The 24998-nt window shown below is 42.0% G+C and overlaps 1 protein-coding gene across 1 annotated transcript in view; it reads left to right on the forward strand.

Moving 5' to 3' along the window:
• LOC132823071 (collagen alpha-1(XXIII) chain-like) overlaps positions 1-24998 on the forward strand; it is a 241715-nt gene that overhangs the window by 139540 nt on the left and 77177 nt on the right. The window contains exons 9-11 of the mRNA XM_060836612.1: positions 18547-18600; positions 20170-20214; positions 22195-22263. Of these exons, the coding sequence (XP_060692595.1) occupies positions 18547-18600; positions 20170-20214; positions 22195-22263 (168 nt within the window). The remainder of the gene's footprint in view (positions 1-18546; positions 18601-20169; positions 20215-22194; positions 22264-24998) is intronic.

The raw sequence follows: 24998 nt of genomic DNA on the forward strand, positions 1-24998 counted from the left end.
CATGGGCTTTGGCAAGAAATCTGGAAAACTCGCATGAGCAGTCAAACAAAGCCTTTCTCAACATCAGGAGCAACTGGGTCCGTTTTCTAACCATGTCAATACACAGTTCTCATTAGGAGAGCTCAGAGGCCTAATAACAAGGATTATTGCTTGCCACTACACTCATTAACACGGGATATCATCTCTTGTAGACTCCCATCATACCATGAGATGGATAGAGACTTGAACTATGAATTCCCAGCATGAACGTTATCTGGGTGATTCCCAGCTCACCATTTTACTCCTCCCGATCATCATTGTGGAAACACAGTACAAACGATTCAGGCCACAGTCCATGGACGTTAGCTGTACACCGCATGTGCACAGACATTGACATCCAACACGTGCCAGCTTCTCCTCCGATCCACTTCATGTACTTCTGTACTCTGATGCTTTATTTTGATGCATGCTGGCAGCTATCGTTGGAAGGTAACTGTGTGGACATTTTGCGTGCTTGGACAGGCACCCAACTTAAAGACTGAACCAGGGGCTGTTCATTCACTGAGTGCTAACTCGCATTATGTTTAACTGGATGCTCTCATCACTCTGCCTTGATTTCCTTTATCCTCTTAACCAGAGTTTATTCTACTAGTACTAGTCTACTGCCTTGCTGTTTAGTGCTGAATCCAGTGTTCCGTCAAAAGACCTCTTTCTTTCCCTTCTACAGTATTTCATTGTAGTCCTGGGTTCCATTTTTCATTATTTAAAAAGTATTTTATTTGCTAAAAAAAACCTTAGTTTGGTTCTGTACAGTAGCATATACAAACATTGGAATTTGACTCTATCCAAACAAAAGCAAAGACATCTCATACTTGAACTAGCCTATATTTACATAAATTTGAAGCACTATGAGGATCCAATAACTGAATGGAGCCCCATTTAACTTCAGAAAGACATTAGATGGTGGTCTTCTCCTTAGTAATAGCTGCCCCAAACTTCAGTGCATCCCTCAGCACGTAGTTCTGGATTTTGGAATGTGCCAGACTGCAACACTTGGTTGAAGTCAACTCCTTGTTCTGGAAGAAAAAGTTTTGGGTAGACCAAAATGAGTCTTTCATGGAGTTGATGGTCCTCCATGGACAATCAATATTTGTCGTGGTGTGTGTCTGTGGAAACAGACTGTAGAGAGCACAGAGTCCTGTGTCACGGAGTTGTTCAGGATGAACTTCGACAAAAACCACTGCCTCTTCCTTTTGCAAAGGCACGTTCCAGAAGGGGATGTCTGACAGTCTCAATTTTATGAAGTGTTTTTAATTTGAAAAGCATCAAGAAAGGAAAGCTGCCTGTAGACAGCCCATGTTGCTGTGTTTATATTTTCAGATCCAATTCAGAAATTTTCAGATAAATATAAAATAGCTGCCTATAATTTGTCTGCCTCTAAAATGTTTTCTTGATAAACTTTTGGAATAAAATTCCAGGTTTCTTTGTGGGGGGATCAAAAGCTCAGAGTAAATTGCCTGACAGTGTAGGGAGTGATACAAAAGCCAGTGTGCCACTGAAAGTCCATTTGAGTGAAATTTCCATCAGCCACCTTGCTACAGTCACTGCCAGTCATGCCATCAGTGCACATTTATTCAAATGTGGAGCCATAAATTCAGTCCACTTTGGCACCATTATGCTTGGATAGGAGTAGAAAACGTACGAGAGGTAGGAATGAAATTGAGATTTTTGGCCAATTTTTAGTTCCTTCATTGGTGAGGGTGTATTTGATAAAGGCAGTGTTTGTTGCTCATCTCTAATTCCTTTGAAGTTCTGACTTAGGAAATATGTAACTGGGGAAGTGCTAGTCGGTATCCATATTGAAAGAAACAAATATATTAGCTGCCAGTCCTTCAAGGTTTAATGGTAATCGTAAAAAAAAAAGCAAGCTGAAGGACCACAGCGGCAGGAGAGCTGGAGGACTGTGACAGTAGGCAATGAGAAATATTTCCCTCCCCACCCATTTCCGCTTTGCACAAAGACCATTCCACCTGGTCAGGTCCACACCCCCCAACAACCCATCCTCCCATCCTGGCACCCTCCCCTGCCACTGCAGAAATTGCAAAATCTGCGCTCACACCTCCTCTCTCACCTCCCTCCAAGGCCCCAAAGGAGCTTTCCACATCCATCAAAGTTTCACCTGCACATCCACCAATATCATTTATTGTATCCATTGTTCCCGATGCGGTCTCTTCTACATTGGGGAGACTGGACACCTCCTAGCAGAGTGCTTTAGGGAACATCTCCGGGACACCCGTACCAATCAACCCCACCGCCCTGTAGCCCAACATTTCAACTCCCCCCTCCCACTCTGCCAGGGACATACAGGGTCTGGGCCGCCTCCACCCGACGCCTGGAGGAAAAACGCCTCATCATCTGCCTCGGAACACTTCAACCCCATGGCAGCAATGTGGATTTCACCAGTTTCCTCATTTTCCCCTTCCCCACCTCACCCCAGCTCCAGCCTTCCAGCTCAGCACTGCCGTCCTGACCTGTCCTGCCTGCCTATCTTCCTTTCCACCTATCCACTCCACTCTCCTCTCTGACCTATCACCTTCATCCCCACCCCCATTCACCTATTGTACCTTATGCTACTGTCTCCCCACCCCACCCCACCCTCCTCTCATTTATCTCTCCACCCTGCAGACTCCCTGCCTCTATTCCTGATGAAGGGCTTTTGCCCGAAACGTCGATTTTCTTGATCCACAGATGCTGCCTGAACTGCTGTGCTTTTCCAGCACAACTCTAATCTAGACTCTGGTTTCCAGCATCTGCAGTCCTTGTTTTTACCTAATGAGAAATAGGAACAGGAGTAGGCCATTCAGCCCCTCGAGCCTGCTCAGCCATTCAATAGGATCATGGCTGATCCGACATTTCTCACATCCACTTTTCCTGCATTTTCTCCATAACCCCCAATTTCATGGCTGATCAAAAATCTATTTGTCTCAGCCTTATGTAATCGTGGATCATGACGATGGGAAGACGAGGTCTGTGATGGTAAAGAAGACCAGGGAAGAGTTGGAAATACTGGATGAAAGTCCAAGCTGAAGGGCCAGATGAGTTGTGGAGAGCTATGTACCTGCATGTTATAAATCTCTGGAGGAAACTTGTGTACTGATCAGCACAACTAAGGTCTTTACACATAAGAACAGGGCAGTGATGGAACCAAAACTGAATAAGAAACAGAATTTGTCTGCTCATTTTATTATAATGGGCCAGCATTGGTTTAAGCAGTGACAGCATCTGTTGGAAATAGATGAAAAACTATAAACACAAGTCTGAATCAGATGCTGTGGTCAGAACTCCCAGTGCTCGTTTTCTGTCTTTTGATGTTTAGTTCTTGATTTTGTCCACAAACAATGGGTGGTGCCAGTTAGGAGGCAGAAATTGCCAATGTTATTTGAAGGGATCATCATCTGCCTTTGAGATAGAATGCAGAAAGTTTTTGGAAGGCACCTTGCTTACATTAAGTGCTCATTACATGCAGTTCCAACTACTTTTTTAATTGCTTGCAGTACCTATGGAATATTCATTGGGGAATTCTGAAGGCAGTTTTATCTTCATGGAAATGCTTCTTGTAATTTCACTGAGATGCAAGGTGAAACCGTGTCAAGAAGTGCAGCTCTGCAAAAGCACAGCCGGTCAGGTAGCTTCTGAGGAGCAAGAGAGTTGACGTTTTGAGCATAAACTTAACATGAAGAACATTCAGAATATTCCTGATGAAGAGCTTATGCTTGAAATGTCGATTTTCCTGCTCCTCAGATGCTGCCTGACCTGCTGTGCTTTTCCAGTGCCATACTTTTTGACTCTGATCTCCAGCATCTGCAGTCCTCACTTTCTCCTCCCATGAGGTGAAACAGTAGCAAGCAGAGATCAAACAGGAGGAAGTGTTCCTGGAAAGATTTTCCTCCTCCTAACACATTAAAAGACCTAAACAACAGGCCTACAGCTCTCCGAGAAGGGGGCAAGTTTCTGCAGAGAAGCTACCAAGGATTTATTTCTTGCAAGAAGACCTGCAGCCAATTGGTAATAAAGTCGAGGCAGTTCGTTAAAGCAACTCTCCTATGTCTAACTCCATGAGATTATTGATTACATCAGTCAGTGAACATTCTGATTATGCATTAAACTGGGAACTGATGTCATGTCTGTTTAGAGCAGACTGGTTCATCACCTTTTCCATAGACAATTCAAATTAATTCAATACAGCTCAGCTTGCAGAAGCAAAGTGTTCAATATGGTGGATTGTGCTAAAACCTCAATTCCCTATGCAAACATGTAATGGCATAATGTGCAGTGGGTAAGTGCTTTGCTGCAGCACATTATGCCATTACATATTTGTATAGGGAATTGAGGTAGATCTGCACCATCAGTCTAAGTATCTGCATCAACCCTTTTTGTACTGCAGCTTCTCCATCCTAATCTATTGTCTCTGTACAAATGGCTTCCTAACTGGGGTAAGGGCTATATCCTGCTTTCTTGGTCTGAGACTCCCCTTAGGCCAGACTGAACCACAAACCGATCCATGGCTTTAACAATAGGCCATCATGAAGAAATGGAGGCTTGTTCTGTAGGTTCAGAAGTTGGGGAAGGGGATTAGAGGAGGATGATGAGGGGAATCAGGCCTGGTTAAGAATGAAAACAGAAGCCAGCTAAAAGTGCAGGTGATTATGTGGGGAGTGTAAACCTTAGCTTTTTCAACACAGGGATGGGAAATGGACTTCTGCTCCTCCTGCTCCACCATCAGTTAAGAATCTCTGAAATTGACCTTTTTATTGTTGGGAAATGGAAAAGTTCTTGAGTGTTCAGAACAAACTGAACTTCAAGGGCAAAGTTAAACAGGCCATTGCTCTTTTACACATGCTATTCCAACTCAAGTTTCAGGTTGACATGGATTAATAATTTTTCCTGTGTAGAAGATGAATCCCTATCGCCCAAAAATGTGCAGCTGCTTCCTGCCTCTATATTGGAGATTTGGTGTACCAGCTAGTGCCTGGTAAATATACGCTGGCTGCATGACCACATCTATATATAGGCAAAATTGTCTAAATTTCCATATATGTGTTAATTATACATAAAACTACTTTAGCATATTTCATGTTTGTGTCACCATTAAAATTGCCAGCAACCAAATATTTTAATTCACTAGGAGGGGGTGGGTGGCACTGGCTGACCCAATGTTTAATGTATGTCCCTAATTGCCCTTGGGAAAATGGTAACGTTCAATCCAAGCGCCGTATGTAGACTCACAATACCATTAGGGAGGAAATTCCAGGATTTTGGTCCAATGACACGGATGGAACGCTTATTTCCAAGACACGATGATGAGTGGCTCAGACGGAAACTTGAAGGTAATGGTGTTCCCATGGATCTGCTGCTCTTGTCCTTCTAGATGAAATTGGCCATGGGTTTGAAAGGTGCTGTCTAAGGATCTTTGAATTTCTGTAGTGCATCTGGTAGATAGTTCACACTGCTGGTGATGGAGTGACTGAATGCTTGTGGGTGTGGTGCCAGTCAAGCAGCCTGGATGATGTCAAGCTTCTTAATTGTTTTGGACTGCACACATCCAGGCAAGTAGTGAGTATTCCATCACACTCCTGACATATGCTTTGTAGATGATAAACAGGTCTTATGGAGATAGTAAGTAAGTTACTTGCTGCAGTATTCCTAACTTTAGACCTGCTCTTGTAGCTACTGTATTGACATACCTACTCCAAGTCACTTTCTGGTCAATTGTAACTGCTAGGACTTTGATTGTGGGATTTAGTGATGGTAACACCATTGTATGTCAAGGGACACTGGTTAGATTATCTCTTATTGGAAATGGTCATTGTGTTGCATAAATCTGACTTGCCATTTTTCAGCCCAAACCTGGATATTGTCCCGATCTTGTTGCATTTGATCATGGACTGCTTTAGTAACTGCGGAATCGTGAACGATGCTGAACATTGTGTAATCATTGGCGAATGTCCCCACTTCTGACTTTATGATGGAGGGAAGTTCATTAATGAAGTAGCTAAAAATGGTTTGGTCTAGGACACTACCCTGAGGATCTCCTGCAAAGATGTCCTGGAGCTGAAATGGCTGACCTCCAACAACCACGACCATCTTCATTTTGTGTCAAGTATGAGTCCAAGCAGCGGAGAGTTTGCCCCCGATTCCTGCAGTTTTGCTAGGTCTCCTTGATGCCACACTTGATCAAATGTGGCCTTGATGTCAGGGGTTGTCTGTCTCACCTTGCTTTTTGAATTCAACTTTTTCTTCCATGTATGAACCAAGACTGTAATGAAGCCAGGAGCTGACTGGCCCTGGGGAAACCCAAACAGGGACAAGAGTGTGGTGCTGGAAAAGCACAGCAGGTCAGGCAGCATCCAAGGAGCAGGAGAATCAACGTTTTGGACATAAGCCCTTCAACAGGATTCCTCATGAAGAGTTCATGCCTGAAACATTGATTCTCCTGCTCCTTGGGTGCTGCTTGACTCACAATGCTTTTCCAGCACCACACTCTCAACTCTGATCTCCAGCATCTGCAGTCCTCACTTTCTCCTAGAACTCAAACTGGGTATTGCTGAGCAGGTGCTGTTTGATAGAACTGTTGACGACACCTTCCATCACTTTACTGATAATCAGTAGTCGACTGATGGAGCTTTGGTTGGTTGGTTTGGCTATGTCCTCCTTGAGTACAGTATATACCTGGACAATCTTCTACACTGACAGATGTTTGCTAGTGTTGTAACTGTACTGGAAGAGCTTGGCTAGAGGGGCAGCAAGTTCTGGAGCACAAGTCTTCAGTACAATTGCCAAAATGTTGTCCGGGCCCTTGGCTTTGCCCTATCCAATGCCTCCAACTGTTTCTTGATATCACATGGAATTAATTGAATTAGCTGAAACCTGGCACCTGTGATGTGGGAACCATTGGAGGAGGCCAAGATGGATCATCCAATCTGCACTTCTGCTGAAAATTGTTGCAAATGCTTCAGTTTTATCTTGAGTACTGCTGTGCTGGTTTCTGCAATCATGGGGATATTTGTGGGGCCGTCTCCTCCTGTGAGCTGTTTAATTGTTCACCACCTTTCAAACTGGATGTAAAAGAACTGCAGAGCTTAGATCTGATCTGTTGGTTGTGGGATCAATTAGCTCTATCCACCACTTGCTGATTATGCTGTCTGACATTCAAGTAATCAATCCAGTTGTGTAACCTCATTGAGTTGACACCTCATTTTCAGGTATGCCTGCTGCTGCTCCTCACATGCACTCTGCACTCTTGTCATGAACCCTTACATCTGCAGCAGGCATATGTGGGGAGTCTGGGGTCAAGTGTGCTTTTTCCTCTTGTTGGTTCCCTCAACATCTGCTACAGAGTCAGTTTAATTCAACTTCCTTTAGAACTTCACCAGTTTAGTCAGTAATGCTGCTTTCTGCTGAGCTTCTCTTTGGTGGTGGACGTTAAGTTCCTCTGCATTCTGTGCCCTTACCACCCTCAGTGCTTTCTTATTGTGGTTTTCTGTTTTACACTTCCAAAATTCACCACGTTTCACCAGTCGATTTGTTATTAAACTCCTATAATAACGTTTCATTTTCACATTTTGAGTTGCAAAAATTAAAACTTTTAAATCATTTAACCTGTTAATATATTTATTGTTCTGTTCCCTTCTAATCAGAATTTCTAAAACATTATTTCAGTATATCAGCAAAAGTGGTCTTCTACATATGGTTAATATTTTAAATCACCATCTGAAAGGATAATTTGATTATTGACAACTGACTCAAAATTGTCAAAATGTGCAAACATTTTTTGTTGATAGAATTATTCACTTGAGCCCCTTCAAATTGAGAATATATCCTAAAGGTTCAAATAATTTAAAGAAATTATAGCCATGTGTCTTCCCTGATTGTTTCAGGAGCAAACATGCACCCAAATGTGAAGGGTAGAATTTCATGTAACCTAGACTGACATTATTGAAATTGGAGGATGTTTTTGGTGATTATGTTAATGATATCCACTGTTACTTTAAGTAAGCAAACACAAATCTGCTTTTATTTTGCTGCTGGCTGTAGTTTCTACCCAGCATTTTTTTTTATCAGTAACAGAAATTGATACTAAATGCTGCCACAGTGTGGTCAGCAGCAGAGTGGCACTCATTATTAGGGGAACTTCATAGTTTCTAAAACGTGTCCACAAAGGTTTGAATTAAAGAACAGGTTGGGGAGAAAATTGAGAAATAATGGGGAACCTTTAATTTACAAGAGTAAGTGGGGAGTTAATAGTACTGAAGTCAATAGCATGTCAATTGCACAATTTAGTTAAGATTTAAGCTGTGCCAGTGCATCCATCTGGCAGCCACATGTAAGCCCGTTTCCCCGAACAGTGTAATCCTGTAATCATCCAAACATCACTTTCACAGCCACCCATTGCTTGGCAATATATCTGGTCTTACCGTTCACAAGTGGAAATGTCACTTGCCAGTCAGCAGGTGAGAATGCCACAGGCAGGAAATTGGTGCAGATTGATAACATTTATTTGTTGTAAGCAAAGCATGAATTTAACCATCTAATATTGTGTTACACGCATGCGTACCTTTACACTATTACATTTTTTTTCTTTTTCAGCTACTCTTACATGGTACAACCTCTGTAGTTCAACAGGCTGCTCATATCTCTGTCCAGCTGTTCACTGAAGTCCTCTTGAGTTTTGAAACCTGTAAGGACCCTGCTAAAACTTGCTCCTGCTGTGCAGGATTAGGATAGATCCAGTCACTAGCACACAAATCAGTATTTCAGGGGTGGTCAAGCTATTTCAGAGGGCAGTTAAGAGTCAACCAGACTATTTTGGTCTATTTTGCTGAACCAAAAGTGTTATTATCTCAGATTTAAATTCCAGCATCCACTGCTGATTCCTTCCTAATGTGCAGTGCCCAGATCTGCTGTCACTACTCTGTGTGTCAACCAGAATTTTATGAGAGAAAGTGCAGATGCTGGAGATCAGAGTCAAGAGTGTGGTGTTGGAAAAGCACAGCCGGCCAGGCAGCATCCGAGGAGCAGGAAAATTGATGTTTTGAGCATAAGTTCTTTATCAGGAATTTTGTATGACTGCAGCCATAATGACTTCATCCTTGTACTCCAGTCCTCTAGATATAAACACCAACATTCCATTAGTTTTCTTGATTATTTTTTGCACCTTCATGTGACATTTTAAACATTGATGTTCCTGAACTCCCAAATCTCATTTGACATTCACTGTATTTAAGAAGAAAGTGAGGTCTGCAGATGCTGGAGATCAGAGCTGAAAATGTGTTGCTGGAAAAGCGCAGCAGGTCAGGCAGCATCCAAGGAACAGGAGATTCGCCGTTTCGGGCATAAGCCCTTCTGCGCGTTTCCAGCAACACACTTTCAGCTCATTCACTGTATTTAACCTCATACCATCTAGAAAGTATCATGATCTACCCTCTTTCAGTCTAAAATGGATTGCTTACATTGAAATCTATTTGCCACAGTTTTGTTCATTCACTTACTTTATCAATATCCCTTTGTAATTTTATGCTACACTGTCTATAATGCAGCCTAACTTTGTCATTAGCAAATTTGGATCTTCTATGCTATTATCCAAGTCATTAATAAATTATGTAAATAATTGAGGGCTTAACACAGCTCCTTCTGGGACACCACTGGTCAATCCAGCCAATTTAAGTACCTATCCATTATTCTTGCTTTCGGTTACCTGTCACTCAACCAATTCCCCCGCCTTTTCAATAATCTGTCCTCCGTTCCATGGGTCTCTACACTGTTAACAGTCTCTTATGTGGGACTTCATCAAATGCTTTCTGGTAGTCCACATAAACGTCTATAGACATTCTCCCATTGACTAACTTAGTCACCTCTTCAAAAAAAAGCAATGTGATTTCTCAGGCATAACTTACCTGTAATGAATCCATGCTGGTTCTCCCTGATGATTAACAGAAAATGTTCAAGATTTTCAGTTACCTCATCTTTGATTATAGACTCCAACAATTTTCCCAACTCAGGCGATAGGCCAACTGGTCTATAATTCCTCTGCTGTCCTTTTTCACTCATCTTAAATTGGAGGGATGACTCCTGTATTTAGGGAACTCTGAAAAATTATAGCTACGGTGTCATTGATGTGCTCCCCTACTTCCTTTGATAGAAACCATCAAGCCCTGGGGATTTGTCACTCTGATTCCATTAATTTCCTCATTACCAATATCTTTCTTTCTTTAATTTTTTTTTCAGTGCCTGTCCCTAATCCACTACTTAATTTCCTTGGGACTGTGGGCAAGCTATCCTCCTTTTCTACTCCAAACTAAAAACTGAGGGAAAGTAACTGATCAACGTCCACCACTTTCCTATAGTCATTAACAATATTCCTATGTTTCACTCTTTTTCTGGGTCAATACTGCCGTTTTCCCTTTTATATAACTATAAAATTTCTTCTTATTGATCTTGATGTCCCTTACAGGTTTCCCATTCAACAGGACTTGTGCTGTGTTTTATAAGCCCTTTTAGTTTTGTGCAGTCCCTTATCTCTTCAGTTGACACCTGGTTTCGAAGAAGGGTAATAGGACTTGAAACATTAACTGTTTTTTCTTCACAGAAGCTGTCAGACTTGCTGACTTTCTCCAACAGTTTCTGTTTTCATTTGCATAAGAATTTTTCATCTCTGCTCTCAAATCTGATAAAAATTCCATCCAAGTGTATAAGACACTGGCCTAGATTCCACCAAGAACTACTAAAATGTGGCATGACAACACACTGATGAGCCCAAGTGGTATGAGATAGTTTCTCTGAGGGGATCTTTCATGGCAATGTTTTGGAATCAGATATATACCTAACTCCAGCATTAAACATTATTTTTCTGTCAATGTGAAGTGGAAGCTGCAGCAATATTGTTACAAGTCTAATATATATTTGAATTTTAGGAAATACAGATATAAACCTGATTTTTTATTAGTTCTGTTAGGATAGCCGTGGGCTAAACTTTCTGCCTATTGACCATGAATTGATCAGTAATCTAGTCCATATGTTTCAAACTGACTTCTTTTCAGTTGTCTGACATTTGTATTGTGATTTATCATTCTATTTTCTGATATGCATACATGTTGATAATTTGATAGCAACGATATTAATGTGTCTCTTCCACATCAGGTTGGTTGTACTCGGAAGGGTGCAGAAGTTCATGATTGACTAATATCCCAATAACCATGCAAGCATATATCTGAGAATATTGACGACCGCAAGCCTTCTATCACTCCTTTTCCAGTCTCCCTGTGATATCGCTAGTCCTTCAAAACCTCATGTCTTATCACCACACCGGTGTCATGTTGCAACTCCAAGCCCTTCACTTCTCTCACTTCCGTATGCAGTTTTTGTTTGTTGCAGCTTTGGGTTTCCAAAGAGTCAGCAGTTGAGTTTCAGTGCTTCAGTGTGCCACTATAGTCTGCTGCAGTTTTCTTTTGTTATTCACAATGTCTTTGTGACACACTTGCTTTAAGTTTCAATGAATTTTATACTGTATTTATTTGTGACTATCCTATATTTATGACTTCTGGTTTTGGATTGCCCCACAATACTTTTCCTGTTTTTCTTCTCCGTCTCAATTATTAGGTGGATTGGCCATGCTAAATTGCCCATAGTATCCAGGAATGTGCAGGCTAGGTGGTTTAGCCTTGGGAAGTGCGGAGTTAGAGGGATCAGGAAGGGATTAGATCTGGATTGGATGCTGTTAGGAGGCTTGGTGTGAACTCAATGAGAAAAATGACCTACTTTCATGCTGTAGGAATTCTATGATTCATAATTACATGTTGTCCAACACAATACATCTAGCTTAACAAAATGGTGCATTGAAGCTACAATTAATGCGATAACTGCTAGCATATTCTAGTGCATATTGTTGGTGATTGTGGCTTATCACACAAAATGTTATGTAAGCTGCAAAAGTGAAACGTTTCCACCAGTTTACTCTGCATTTGATAGTGTGTTTTGGAATCTGCACTATCTCATGAGTGCTTCTTGCACACCATACTTTGGACTAACTTATATCATTGTTAACATCACTGTTTTAATATTTTCTTTCTCCTCTTAAGTTCATCAGAGTAGAATCATGTCAACACCAGTAATAAAGTTTGAGGTTTGGGGTAAAGGAGGCATCCTCCTGAAAGGCTTCAACCGTTCATTGCACAGTTGAGAATAGAATGTTTTTTGAAAGTATTTATATTGAAACAGAACAAAGTAAATATGTTTTGTTTCTGATATTGCTTCCATTTTGGGTGTTGTTTGATCAGCCCCTTCCTTCACTGGGAACAAACTGACATTGGTTGAGTGAATTTATATTGGAGTGGAGAATTGAAGGATTAGATTAGATTAAATTACTTAGTGTGGAAACAGGCCCTTCAACCCAACAAGTCCACACCGACCCGCCGAAGCGCAACCCACCCATTCCCCCACATTTACCCCTTTATCTAACAGTACGGGCAATTTAGCACGGCCAATTTACCTGACCTGCATATCTTTGGACACTGGGAGGAAACCGGAGCACCCGGAGGAAACCCACGCAGACAGAGGAAGAATGTGCAAACTCCACACAGTCAGTCGCCTGAGTCGGGAATTGAACCCGGGTCTCTGACGCTGTGAGACAGCAGTGCTAACCACTGTGGGGAGAAATGCCTTCTTTTTCCACCTCCCAATGCATTCTGAATGGAAGGTGAACAGCAGAATCTCAAACAAAAAGTGCGTGTGACTTAACACCCAGTTCTCTCCAACAGTGTGGCTGACTTTATAGTTTAACAGGCCAACAGTTGAGTGGAGGGAAGGCCCAGCTCAGTCCAGTATGTTTTTTTTATTATGTAAATGAGATGGCATATGTACTACATAAATTCTGCATTGTTACATCTGATGGTCCTGACAAAGAAAAGTCCAAAAAAAATTAATTTATTTTTATTGGATTCAGAGGAGCAGGAGTGCTCCTAGTTTTTAAAAAAAAATCTACCTGAGCCTTCAGTGTCTCAGGTCCCAACCCTTGAACAGCCCGCCTGTTCCCCTGGATCTACATCTTGCTGAACCAGAAGCTGGATGGCCTGCCCAACAGCTGATTCTCTGAAATTCCTGATTTCCATCGACAACCTGTTGGCCATTGGCCACATGCTCCTTACCCCATTCTCAAAATTGGCCCTGCTTTCTATTTGAGGCTAGCAGAATGATGCTTAGGGCAAAGTCCCAGTATTTAATTTGCTAACTGCAGTCTTGCTTTCTTGTCTGCTTTATTGTGTAAGTAATTCAAATAAAATAATGTTCATTAGCTAGAATAAAGCCTAACAACCTCTTAAATGTTTCAACAATTGAATTTAATTACCAAAGACAGATTTATTCAATTTGAGTATCCTGAAGGACATCTTTCTGTATTATTCCTGTGGACATTTGACAGCCTTCAATAATTGCTAATGACACATCATGCTAATAATGATACAAATGGATAATAATGGAATGGTGTAGGTTAGATGGGCATCAGCTTAATTTCACAGGTTGGCACAACATCGAGGGCTGAAGGGCCTGTACTGTGCTGTAATATTCTATGGTTTTCTTTTGAACATCAAAGAGGATGAAACTTATAAGCAAATTTTCAAGAAATATCAGATTTTTAAAAAGATTGACACAGGCAGGATCAAGGGCTATTGCCCGAAATATCAATTCACCTACTCCGAGATGCTGCCTGACCTGCTGTGCTTTTCCAGCATTACATGCTTGACAGGTCACAATCATTTCATCTGCTGGAATTCATTAGTAACAACTTTAATAATAAGCAAAGATTGGCTTTTGTACCCTTTCCTTTCCCATTTTTGGAAGGGTGGAGAATCTCAGACCAGTACCATACGTGGTTGAATGTCATTATAACTGCTTTTTCCTCACATTAAGCCAATTTAAATTGACTTATTTTTCCTTGACACTAACAAACACTAGAAAATACATCTATTATTGATCAACTCTTTCTGCAGAACTTGTCAGTCATCACCCAACATAATGCAAATTAAGGCTCAAAATATGCAGGGTATGTGGGCAGCAAGAGAATTCAATCCCAGAATCACCTGGGAAAATTCCCTCATGAGGTGGCCATTCAGTGGAAAGACACCCTTTATCAGGATGGAAAGAATCGGTGAGGAACTGCTCCTCCAACCAGAGGCGAGTTCTCTCCCACACTTGTTCTTGGTGAGTGGGAAAAAACAACAGCGTCTGATTGGATGAGCAGGGTGACTGGTAACAATCAGCAAGTTCTGAGGAGGCAGGAATGGGATGCATGTTCCCTGGACAGAAGGGTAAAACTGATGAACGAGGTCAGTGAGGCTGGGAATTGAAGCAGCTGGCCGGGGGATGTGATGTTCTGCTGCAAAGTAGGAGAGTGGATCCATGGTAGGAAGCAGTGAGGGGATGCAGAGGGGGAGTGAGAAACTAAAAAGAGGAAGCGGGGTTTCAAAGAAAATGCAAAAGGCTACAAAACAGGAAAAAACCAGTTCCAACCTTTTCAGCTCCCTAACTGGGAACAAGAAACAGCTCATTAATTTCTCGTAAATTAACATGGAATCTTTCGATTGAAGAATTAATGTGCAGGTATAGAGAGAAGAATGTAGTAGATGAAATGAACACTGTCAATTGTATAATATTGACAGGTTTTATTTCATTAAGATTACATTTGTGTTGTCCCACTTCAGTTTTTTTGTAATACTGTGAATTTCTTGAGGTACAATAGCTGTGTTAGAAACACAGTGAGTTGTGTATAGAGCATAGAACAATACAGCACAGAAAAGGCCCTTCAGCCCACAATGTTGTGCCAAACATTTGTCCTAGCTTAAGCACCTATCCATGTACCTATCCAATTGCCGCTTAAAGGTCACCAATGATTCTGACTCTGCCACGTCCACAGGCAGCGCATTCCATGCCCCCACCACTCTCTGGGTAAAGAACCTACCCCTGACATCCCCCCTATACCTTCCACCCTTCACCTTAAATTTATGTCCCCTTGTAACACTGTTGTACCCGGGGAAAAAGTCTCTGACTGTCTATCTATTCCCTGATCATCTTATAAACCTCAATCAAGTCACCCCTCATCCTTCGCCGTTCCATTGAGAAAAGGCCTAGCACTCTCAACCTATTCTCATATGACCTATTCTCCATTCCAGGCAACCTCCTGGTAAATCTCCTCTGCACCCTCTCCAAAGCTTCCACATCTTTCCTAAAATGAGATGACCAGAACTGCACACAGTACTCCAAATGTGGCCTTACCAAGGTCCTATACAGCTGCAACATCACCTCACAACTCACAACTCTTGAATTCAATCCCTCTGCTAATGAACGCTAATACACCATAGGCCTTCTTACAAGCTCTATCCACCTGAGTGGCAACTTTCAAAGATCTATGAACATAGACCCCAAGATCCCTGTGCTCCTCCACCTTACTAAGAACCCTACCGTGAACCCTGTATTCCGCATTCTTATTTGTTCTTCCAAAATGGACAACCTCACACTTGACAGGGTTGAACTCCATCTGCCACTCCTCAGCCCAACTCTGCATCATATCTAAGTCCCTTTGCAGCCGACAACAGCCCGCCTCACTATCCACAACTCAACCAATCTTCGTATCATCTGCAAATTTAATGACCCACTCTTCGACTCCCTCTTCCAAGTCATTAATAAAAATTACAAACAGCAGAGGACCCAGAACTGATCCCCGTGGAACTCCACTTGTAACTGGGCTCCAGGCTGAATATTTACCATCTACCACCACTCTCTGACTTCGACCGGTTAGCCAGTTTTCTATCCAACTGGCCAAACTTCCCACTATCCCATGCCTCCTGACTTTCAGCATAAGCCTACAATGGAGAACCTTATCAAATGCCTTACTAAAATCCATGTACACTACATCCACTGCTCTACCCTCATCCACATGCTTGGTCACCTCCTCAAGGACTTGTAAGGCAAGACCTACCCCTCACAAATCTATGCTGGCTGTCCCTAATCAAGCAGTGTCTTTCCAGATACTCATAAATCCTATCCCTCAGTACCCTTTCCATTACTTTGCCTACCACCGAAGTAAGACTAACTGGCCTGTAATTCCTAGGGTTATCCCTATTCCTTTTTTGAACAGGGGCACAACATTCGCTATTCTCCAGTCCTCTGGCACAACCCCCATTGACAGTGAAGACAAAAAGATCATTGCCAATGATTCTGCAATTTCCTCTCTTGCTTCCCACATAATCCTAGGATATATCCCGTCAGGCCCGGGGGACTTGTCTATCCTCAAGTTTTTCAAAATGCCCAACACATCTTCCTTCCTAACAAGTATCTCCTCTAGCTTACCAGTTCGTTTCATACTCTCCTCTTCAACTATACGGTCCCTCTCATTTATAAATACTGAAGAAAAGTACTCATTCAAGACCTCTCCTATCTCTTCCGACTCAATACACAGTCTCCCACTACTGTCCTTGATTGGACCTACCCTCGTTCTCGTCGTTCTCATGTTTCTCACATACCTATAAAAGGCCTTGGGGTTATCCTTGATCCTACCCACCAAAGATTTTTCATGCCCTCTCTTAGCTCTCCTAATCCCTTTCTTCAGCTCCCTACTGGCTATCCTGTATCCCTCCAACGCTCTGTCTGAACCTTTGTTTCCTCAACCTTATGTAAGCCTCCTCCTTCCTCTTTACAAGACATTTCAACCTCCCTCGTCAACCAAAGTTCCCTCACATAACCATCTCTTTCCTGCCTGACAGGTACATATACATCAAGGACACGTTGTATCTGTTCCTTGAAAAAGTTCCACATTTCAACAATATCCTTCCCTGACAGCCTGTGCTCCCAATTTATGCTCCTCAGATCCTGTCTTGCAGCATCGTATTTACCCTTACCCCAATTGTAAAACATGACCTGTTGCACGCACCTATCACTCTCCATAACCAAGGTGAAAGTCACAGAATTGTGGTCACCATCACTAAAATGCTCACCCACTAACAAGCCCATCACTTGTCCCGGTTCGTTACCAAGTACTAAATCCAATATGGCCTCTCCTCTGGTCGGACAATCTACATACTGAGTTAGAAAAGCTTCCTGGACACACTGCACGAACACCGCTCCATCCAATCTACTTGATCTAAAGAGCTTCCAATCAATATTTGGGAAGTTGAAATCACCCATGACTACTACCCTGTGGCTTCTGCACCTTTCCAAAATCTGATTCCCAATATGTTTCTCCACATCTCTGCTGCTACTGGGGGACCTATAGTAAGGTGACTTCTCCTTTCCTATTTCTGACTTCAGCCCATACTACCTCCAAAGGCAGATCCCCTTGAACTGCCTTTTTGCAACCATTATACCATTTCTAATTAGCAACGCCACTCCCCTTTTTTTTACCACCTCTCCCCATCCCCCCACCCCGAATCTTACTGAAACATCTGTAAACAGGAACCTGCAACAACCATTCCTGTCCCTCTTCTATCCACGTTTCCGTGATGGCCACAACATCGTAGTCCCAAGTACCGATCCACACCTTAAGTTCACCCACCTTATTTCTGATACTCCTTGCGTTGAAGTATACACACTTGAGCCCATCTCTGTGTCCGCAAGTATTCCCGGTCAGTGCTACCTTCTCCACAGCCTCCCTACATTCTTGGACATCCTGAAAAACAGCTGACCTACTTGCTGGACTACAAGTCCGGATCCCATCCCCCTGCCAAATTAGTTTAACTCCCCTCCCCCCGAAGAGTGCTAGCAAACCTACCTCCCAGGATATTGATGCCCTTCTGGTTCAGGTGCAACCCGTCCAGCTTGTACAGGTCTCACCTTCCCCAGAATGCAGTCCAATTGTCCAAATACCTGAAGCCCTCCCTCCTACACCATCCTTGCAGCCACGTGTTCAACTGCACTCTCTCCCTATTCCTTGTCTCACTGTCACATGGCACCAGCAACAACCCAGAGATGAATACTCTGTCCATCCTAGCTTTTAGCTTCCAGCCTAACTCCCTGAGCTCCTGAATGACTTCCCCACCCCTCTTCCTACCTATGCCAGTTTTGTTTTCCAAAAGCACTTGTTGCTACCTATTTTGTTGCAGTTTTAATACTGTGGTTTCTGAACAAAACATGCAGTTTGTGTTGTGCTTCTATGTTTCATAGACTAAGGTTATCAGGCTATTCACAACTTTGATCAATTCTGCTTTCTTGTGCGTGCAACCCTCCTGCCCCCTTCCCCCCCGCCCCCACAATCAATACAAATGTAGGAGATATTGTTACTAAATGACTCCATCACAAAAATAGTTAGTGAGACTGAAAAAGGAACATGAAAACTATAAATCAGCCCTCACAAATCAAAGTAATCTTTGAGAAATCTCTGAGCACTTGAAAAATATTTTCAGCCTTGATATGTACATTCAATACAAACATCTTTCTACTGTTGAGAAACTATGAAAGCGGTCAGTTTGATGGTATGTTTGTTTGCTGAATAGTTTGTGATTGGTACTTGCATGTTCTTTTATCCAGGGAGAAAAAGGCATTGCAGGTCCTCCGGGATTACGAGGGTTAATGGGATTAAAGGTAAACTATAAATTTAGTGTGTTCTGTGAACAGATCTGGGATAGAGCTGGATTGATCCTCCATCAGTGGGTTTCAGTGTAGGGGTGCTCTAAAATCCAGGAGCTGGTCTTCCCACTAGCCACCTGCTGACGATCTATCAGCAACTTTACAACAAGCAAAAGAGGCATCAGATGACCCACCCATCCTTGGGGTCATTTTAGGTACAGTGGCCATGAGGGACCTTGTCCTGCCCCTGCTACTCTTTTGACTGTGGCGTGGTGTGTGAGGGGAGGGAGGGGAAGGAGGACCCACGTCAGCCTGAAGCCCAGTAGCTTTAACTGTCCATTGTGAGGTTAGGCAAGAGGGAATCCAACTTTTTGTGGCTATTCCCAGCTCATCCACCCCGTTCATCTCCCTCTTTAACCCTCTCCCAGACCCTCGAACACCAAAATTCAGATGTCCCTGGGGCTCTGAGTTACTGCGAACTGTCACATCATGGCTATTACTCCCACCTGGCATTGTAAGGATTACAGAGCTGCTTGATATCTGATTTGCTAGCAGATCTCTAAAGTGGGACTACGTCTTAAGACCAGGTGGGGGCAGGAGAGGACAAAAGTTGCTCCTTAAAGCAATAACAATTAATTATCCTTCGAATGCTTACAATAAAAAGTTAAAATACTGTCTATATTATCAGGAAGAATAAATCAGTGTGACATAACTAATTAAATTGGATTTTATTTAATAATTATCAGGAGATATGCTCAATTTATATCTTTCATATTGGTCCACTTTCAATGAATTTAGTTCAATTATAGAGAAAAGCAGGGATACCATTGACTCATTGTGCTTCAGACAGACCACAATGTCAAATGGGATGAGCAGAATTTTTGATGAGAAACTCTAACACGAAACTTCAATTAATGTCGCTGATAAGTAGAAGTGAAAACAAGAGATGAATCAACATTTTCTCAATTTCCTATACTACAGCAAGACATTTCATCGTATTATTCCTGGCCAGCACTGCCTCCTCTTTTCAAAATTTTTGTCCTTATCTATTATTAAGGCCTCTCTCTACCCTGCCTCTGTAAATGCCTCCAGAACAAAGTCGCAGTTTGTATTCCAACACAACTCTCCAAACACAACTTGCCAAAAGTAGGTGAACCTTTAGTCATTGTATACCACCTTTCTGGAGACCACGGCTTCTCAATCACACTTGGTTGCCCGGATTTCTGCTCCATATCCTAAGCAATACACCCAGGAATGTTTCGTTATGTTAAAGTTGTTGTAGGAATGGATCCGAACATTGCTACGGGAAAACCCAGTAAAGATGTTCCCAAGACCAAATTTGCCAAAGAAATTGATTTGGCGCCTTACTAGTATTTACTGACAAAATGATTTTGCTGCTCTGGTTTATATTTCTGCACCACTTACAAATCAAAGGAGGCTAGCATTTTGGGCCTAAGAGGGTTAAAAGCTGACACATAATTTGATTGTCAAAAATTACATAATGAAACATTGTTTTTAACTATGGTTGCACTGAATTAATTCAGTGTTGACAGATTTTAACCAATATCATGGAATTCATTTTAGGGTGAACCTGGCGAGAAAGGTGAAAAGGGACGCTCAGGATTGGATGTAAGTACAGTATGGTAATAGTTTTGTCGAGTTTCTTTAGTGACAGGAAGCTGCCGCCTGTCTAAAGAGGCGCTGCAGCATGTAAAATAACGTCCCCTGTATGTCAAAATAAAGCGTAATTATTTTGTTTTGAAGTAAACCTGTCTGGCAACATTCCACCCTTCCCGCCTCAAGGCAGACGTGCGCACACTGTCGTCCTCTCCCTTAGCCGGTGTTGGACTGGGGTGTACAAAGTTATAAATCACACAACACCAGGTTATAGTCCAACAGGTTTAATTGGAAGCACTAGCTTTCGGAGCAATGCTCCTTCATCAGGTTCACAACCACCTGATGAAGGAGCGTCGCTCCGAAAGCTAGTGTGCTTCCAATTAAACCTGTTGGACTATAATCTGGTGTTGTGTGATTTTTAACTTTGTACACCCCAGTCCAACACCGGCATCTCCAAATCACATTCTCTCCCTTGTCCGTTCTGGTGCTCGTTCTCTTCCTCCTTTCCAGTTCTCTTCTCTCCCCGCACCACCCCCCCCCCCCCCCCCCCCCTTCCCCCACATACCCCCGCACCAAAACTTTCCATCACTCCCAGGCGAAAAAGAGGCTGGATATCAATATATTTCTACTGTCCTGAGGGAACAGACCTCCTCAGTTGTGTAGCATTACTTTGTTGCTGGTTTAAATTGCAAAAATAGTTGATGTGCTGAAGTCTCTGTTGTGGGAACAGGCCACACATGCTTCAGATTCAGTGGCTGAGCAAAGACCAGCATTAGTCTTAAGCTGCAAATGTCATGAATAATTCACATATTGCCTACATTTCAAAGCAAGCACATTAAAGAAGATGTCACTGATGTTTCAGGGAAGAAAATTTTGAGCAATTAATTGTTTCCAAGAAACAGGGAATTTTACTGCATTGAATCAGACCATTTGGCTTATCACGCAATGTGTGGTATGTGTATGGAATGAGCTGCCAGACGAAGTGGTGGAGGCTGGTACAATTAAAGCATTTAAAAGGCATGTGGATAGGGACATGAATAGAAAGGGTTTGGAGGGCTATGGGTCAAGTGCTGGCAAATGGGACTAGAGTAATTTAGGATATCTGGTCAGCATGGACGGATTGAACTGAAGGGTCTGTTTTTGAGTTGTACATCTCTTTGACTCTATGTCTATGCTGGTTCTTTGAAAAAACTTTCCCAATAGCCCTAGTCTACTGATCTTTCTCATAGGTTTGTACTTCTGTTTCCTTTGAAGTATTTATCCAATATCCTTGCAGCTGTTATCATTGAATCTGCTAACGCTGTTATTTTTCAGACAATGTGCTCAAATATTTCTTTCTACAACAATACTCTTTTGAGGTGAATCCTGAAGAGTTGAGTTAATAAAGTTACAAGGAGAAAGTGAGGACTGCAGATGCTGGAGATCCAGAGCTGAAAATGCATTGCTGGAAAAGCGCAGCAGGTCAGGCAGCATCCAAGGAGCAGGAGAGTCGACGTTTCGGGCATGAGCCCTTCTTCAGGGCTGAAGAAGGGCTCATGCCCGAAACGTCGACTCTCCTGCTCCTTGAATGCTGCCTGACCTGCTGTGCTTTTCCAGCAATGCATTAATAAAGTTACAAACCAGCCTCCCTGCCAATAGCATGTAGAACACAATGAGGTGCTTGGTACCTATACCATGAAACTGCGTGATCATCTATTGGCTTTCCTGGCACTTCATGGATAAATACATATAGTGCTTTTTACCACTTTAACTGGTATCCTCAGTCTTTGAAAAGTTTCAGATTTATTTTGTGTTCTGGATGTATTACTGGTATGAAGGAAGGTGAGGGGCCATAAAATGCATTGAGAGAAGCATGGGATGAACACTATCTCTTGGGTGTATCGGGAGTTTAGAAACTACCTTGTCCATGTTTGTACTGAAAGTCTTTTGAACTGAATTTCTCATGCCACTTAACTAATACTTTCTGTGTATTTATTATCAACTTGTATGAAGGGTCAAAAAGGTGAACCAGGAACAACAGAGATAATAGACTACGATGGAAAAATTCAACAGGCTCTACAGGTAGTGTTTTCATAGTAAATATGAAAAAGTGTGTGTGAAAGGAAATACCAACATTGGAATTAGGAGCTGGAGTCAGCCATTTGCCACTCTTGCTTACTCCACCATTTAACATGATCATAGCTGGTCTAATTGTGACCCAACTCCACATTCTCATGTACCACTGAAAACTACTAACCCCTTGTTTGTCAAGAATCTATTTACTTCCACTTTAAACATAATTAATGACCCATCTTCCACCACTCTCTTGGTGGAAGCTGGGGGGGTAGGGTTAGGAGTCACAATTTTCTGAGAGAAGAAAAATCCTCCTCATTCCAGTCTGAAATGAAAGACCCCTGATCACTAAGGTATGTGCCATCAATCTAGCCTCTCCCATAAGGAGAAATATCCTTGCAGCATCCATCTTATTAGGTCCCCTTGGGATCTTTTATGTCTCAATAAGATCATCTTTCTTTCTTCTAAACTCTTATGGAAAGACACCCAGTTTGTTCAACCTTTCCTCATAAGATAATCCCCCACCCCAGGTGGCAAGTGAGTGTACCTTCTCTGAACCACCTCTAAATTTACATCCTTGCTTAAATAAGCAGACCAATACTGTACACACTATCCCCAATGTGGCCTCACCAATGCTCTTTGCTACTGAAGCAAAATATCCGTACTGTTATATTCTTTTCTACTTGAAATGAAGAACAACACTCCATTTGCCTTCCTAATCACACTTTCTACGTACATGCTAACTTTTTATGGTTCATACTGTACTCAGGCACACAGGTCATTCTGTACCTCAGAATTCTGCAATCACTCTCTATTTAGATAATACACCTGCATGTTTTCCCATAAGTTCCACTTGCCAAATGTTTGCCCACTGAATTGACTTCACTACATCCCTATGTAGCCTCCTTATGGACATCTTCATAACTTACTTTGCTACCTACCCATGTATTCACTGCCTTCCTCCAAGTCACTGGCATAAATTGTTAATAATTGCAACACCTACACAGGTCTGTGGTATGTTTAGTCATCACATCTGACAATCCAAAAATGACATATTTTGCAATCACTCTACATTCTATTGGCCAGCCAATCTTATAATCATGCTAATATGTTAACCCAATGCCATGCATTCTTATTTTTTCTAGAACATCTTGATATTAGCTTCTCAAATGCCTTCTAAAAATCTAAGTACATTCACCAGTTCCCCTTTGTCCATGTTGGCTTGTTACTTCCTCTAAATAACTCAAAAAAAGTGAGTAAAATAGGACTTCCCTTTCACAAAGCCATGTTGACTCTGCCTGATTGGAGTAAGTGTTTCTAGATGCCCTGCTATAACCTTTCCAGTAATGGATTTTAGTATTTTCTTGATGAAAGATATTAGCTTAACAGTGTTTTCTTTCTGTCCCCATCCTTTCCTGACTAGAAGAGTTACATGAACTACTTTTCACGCTGGGACCTTTCAGATTTCATGGAAGTTTGGAATTAAAACCAATGCACCTATCATCTCAGCAGTCACTTCCTTTCACACCTTGGATGAAATCCATCAGGATCCGGGAACTTGACAGATTTTATTTCTGATGATTTTCTTGGAATCATTTCCCTGCTGTTTGTTTTTCTTTCCCCTTCTGATTAGAATAGATTAGATTCCCTACAGTGTGGAAACAGACCCTTCAGCCCAACCAGTCCACACCGACCCTCCGAAAAGTAACCCACCCAGACCCATTTCCCTCTGACTTATGTACCTCATACTATGGGCAATTCAACATGGCCAATTCATCTGACCTGCACATCTTTGGACCAGTTCACAATTATTTCTGGAATGTTACTTGTATCCTCTGCAGTGAAGACAGACACAAAATATGTGTTCAATTTATTTGTCATACCCCTACTTTCCATTATTAATTCCCATACTTTACATATTATTTTTAAATACCTGTAGAAGAACATCATATGTTTTTATATTTTTAACTAGCTTTCTCTACCTACTCAAACTTTCCCTTTCTTGTTAATCTTTTAACCATACTTTCTGATCTGTCTTGTGACCTGCAGAATTATACATCTTTTCTTTAAATTTGATGCTTACTTTAACTTCCTCATTTAGTCATGGACGGTGTGTCTTCCCTTTAAAATCTTTCTTTCACATTGGAATGTATCTTTGAGTGTTCTGAAATATTTCCAAAAATGTCTTTCATTATATCTCCAATGACCTGTTCCTTTAACATAGTTTTTCTAATTCATTTTAGCTAGCTATGAATTCATGTTAGATATCCTGAATCTTGACACTAGCCAGACAACGTTATAGTTTGCACTCTATCTCTGTATCCATGCCCCTGACTACTATACTAACCCCTACTACCACTACACTCCTACTAATTCTCCCACTTCAATGGCTTGCAGTACCATAGTGCCATTTTCAGTTTTCTCGTCCATTTTGCAGCCATTGCTTTCATATAGGCAGACTGCAGGAACCTCAAAAATGTTCTGCAACTGCAAAAGCTGAGGCTCCTCCACCTCCTGGGTCTCCATATCCATCTCATTCACAGTCAGACTCTCTATCCCTGACAGAAGATGCTTCCCTAAAGAATGGGGGGGGGGGGCGAAAGTGTCCAGATAATTTTCCTGTGCTCTGTTGCATTAGATGTCTGCAGCTTAGGCTATAGCTCATAAACACTGAGCTGAGGGTCCTTGAGCTACATTCACTTACCAACAATGTTTGCCCTGGATCATACTGTTGTCCAGGAACT

Source organism: Hemiscyllium ocellatum, chromosome 16 (genome assembly GCF_020745735.1).
Source record: "Hemiscyllium ocellatum isolate sHemOce1 chromosome 16, sHemOce1.pat.X.cur, whole genome shotgun sequence".
Lineage (NCBI taxonomy): Eukaryota > Metazoa > Chordata > Chondrichthyes > Orectolobiformes > Hemiscylliidae > Hemiscyllium > Hemiscyllium ocellatum.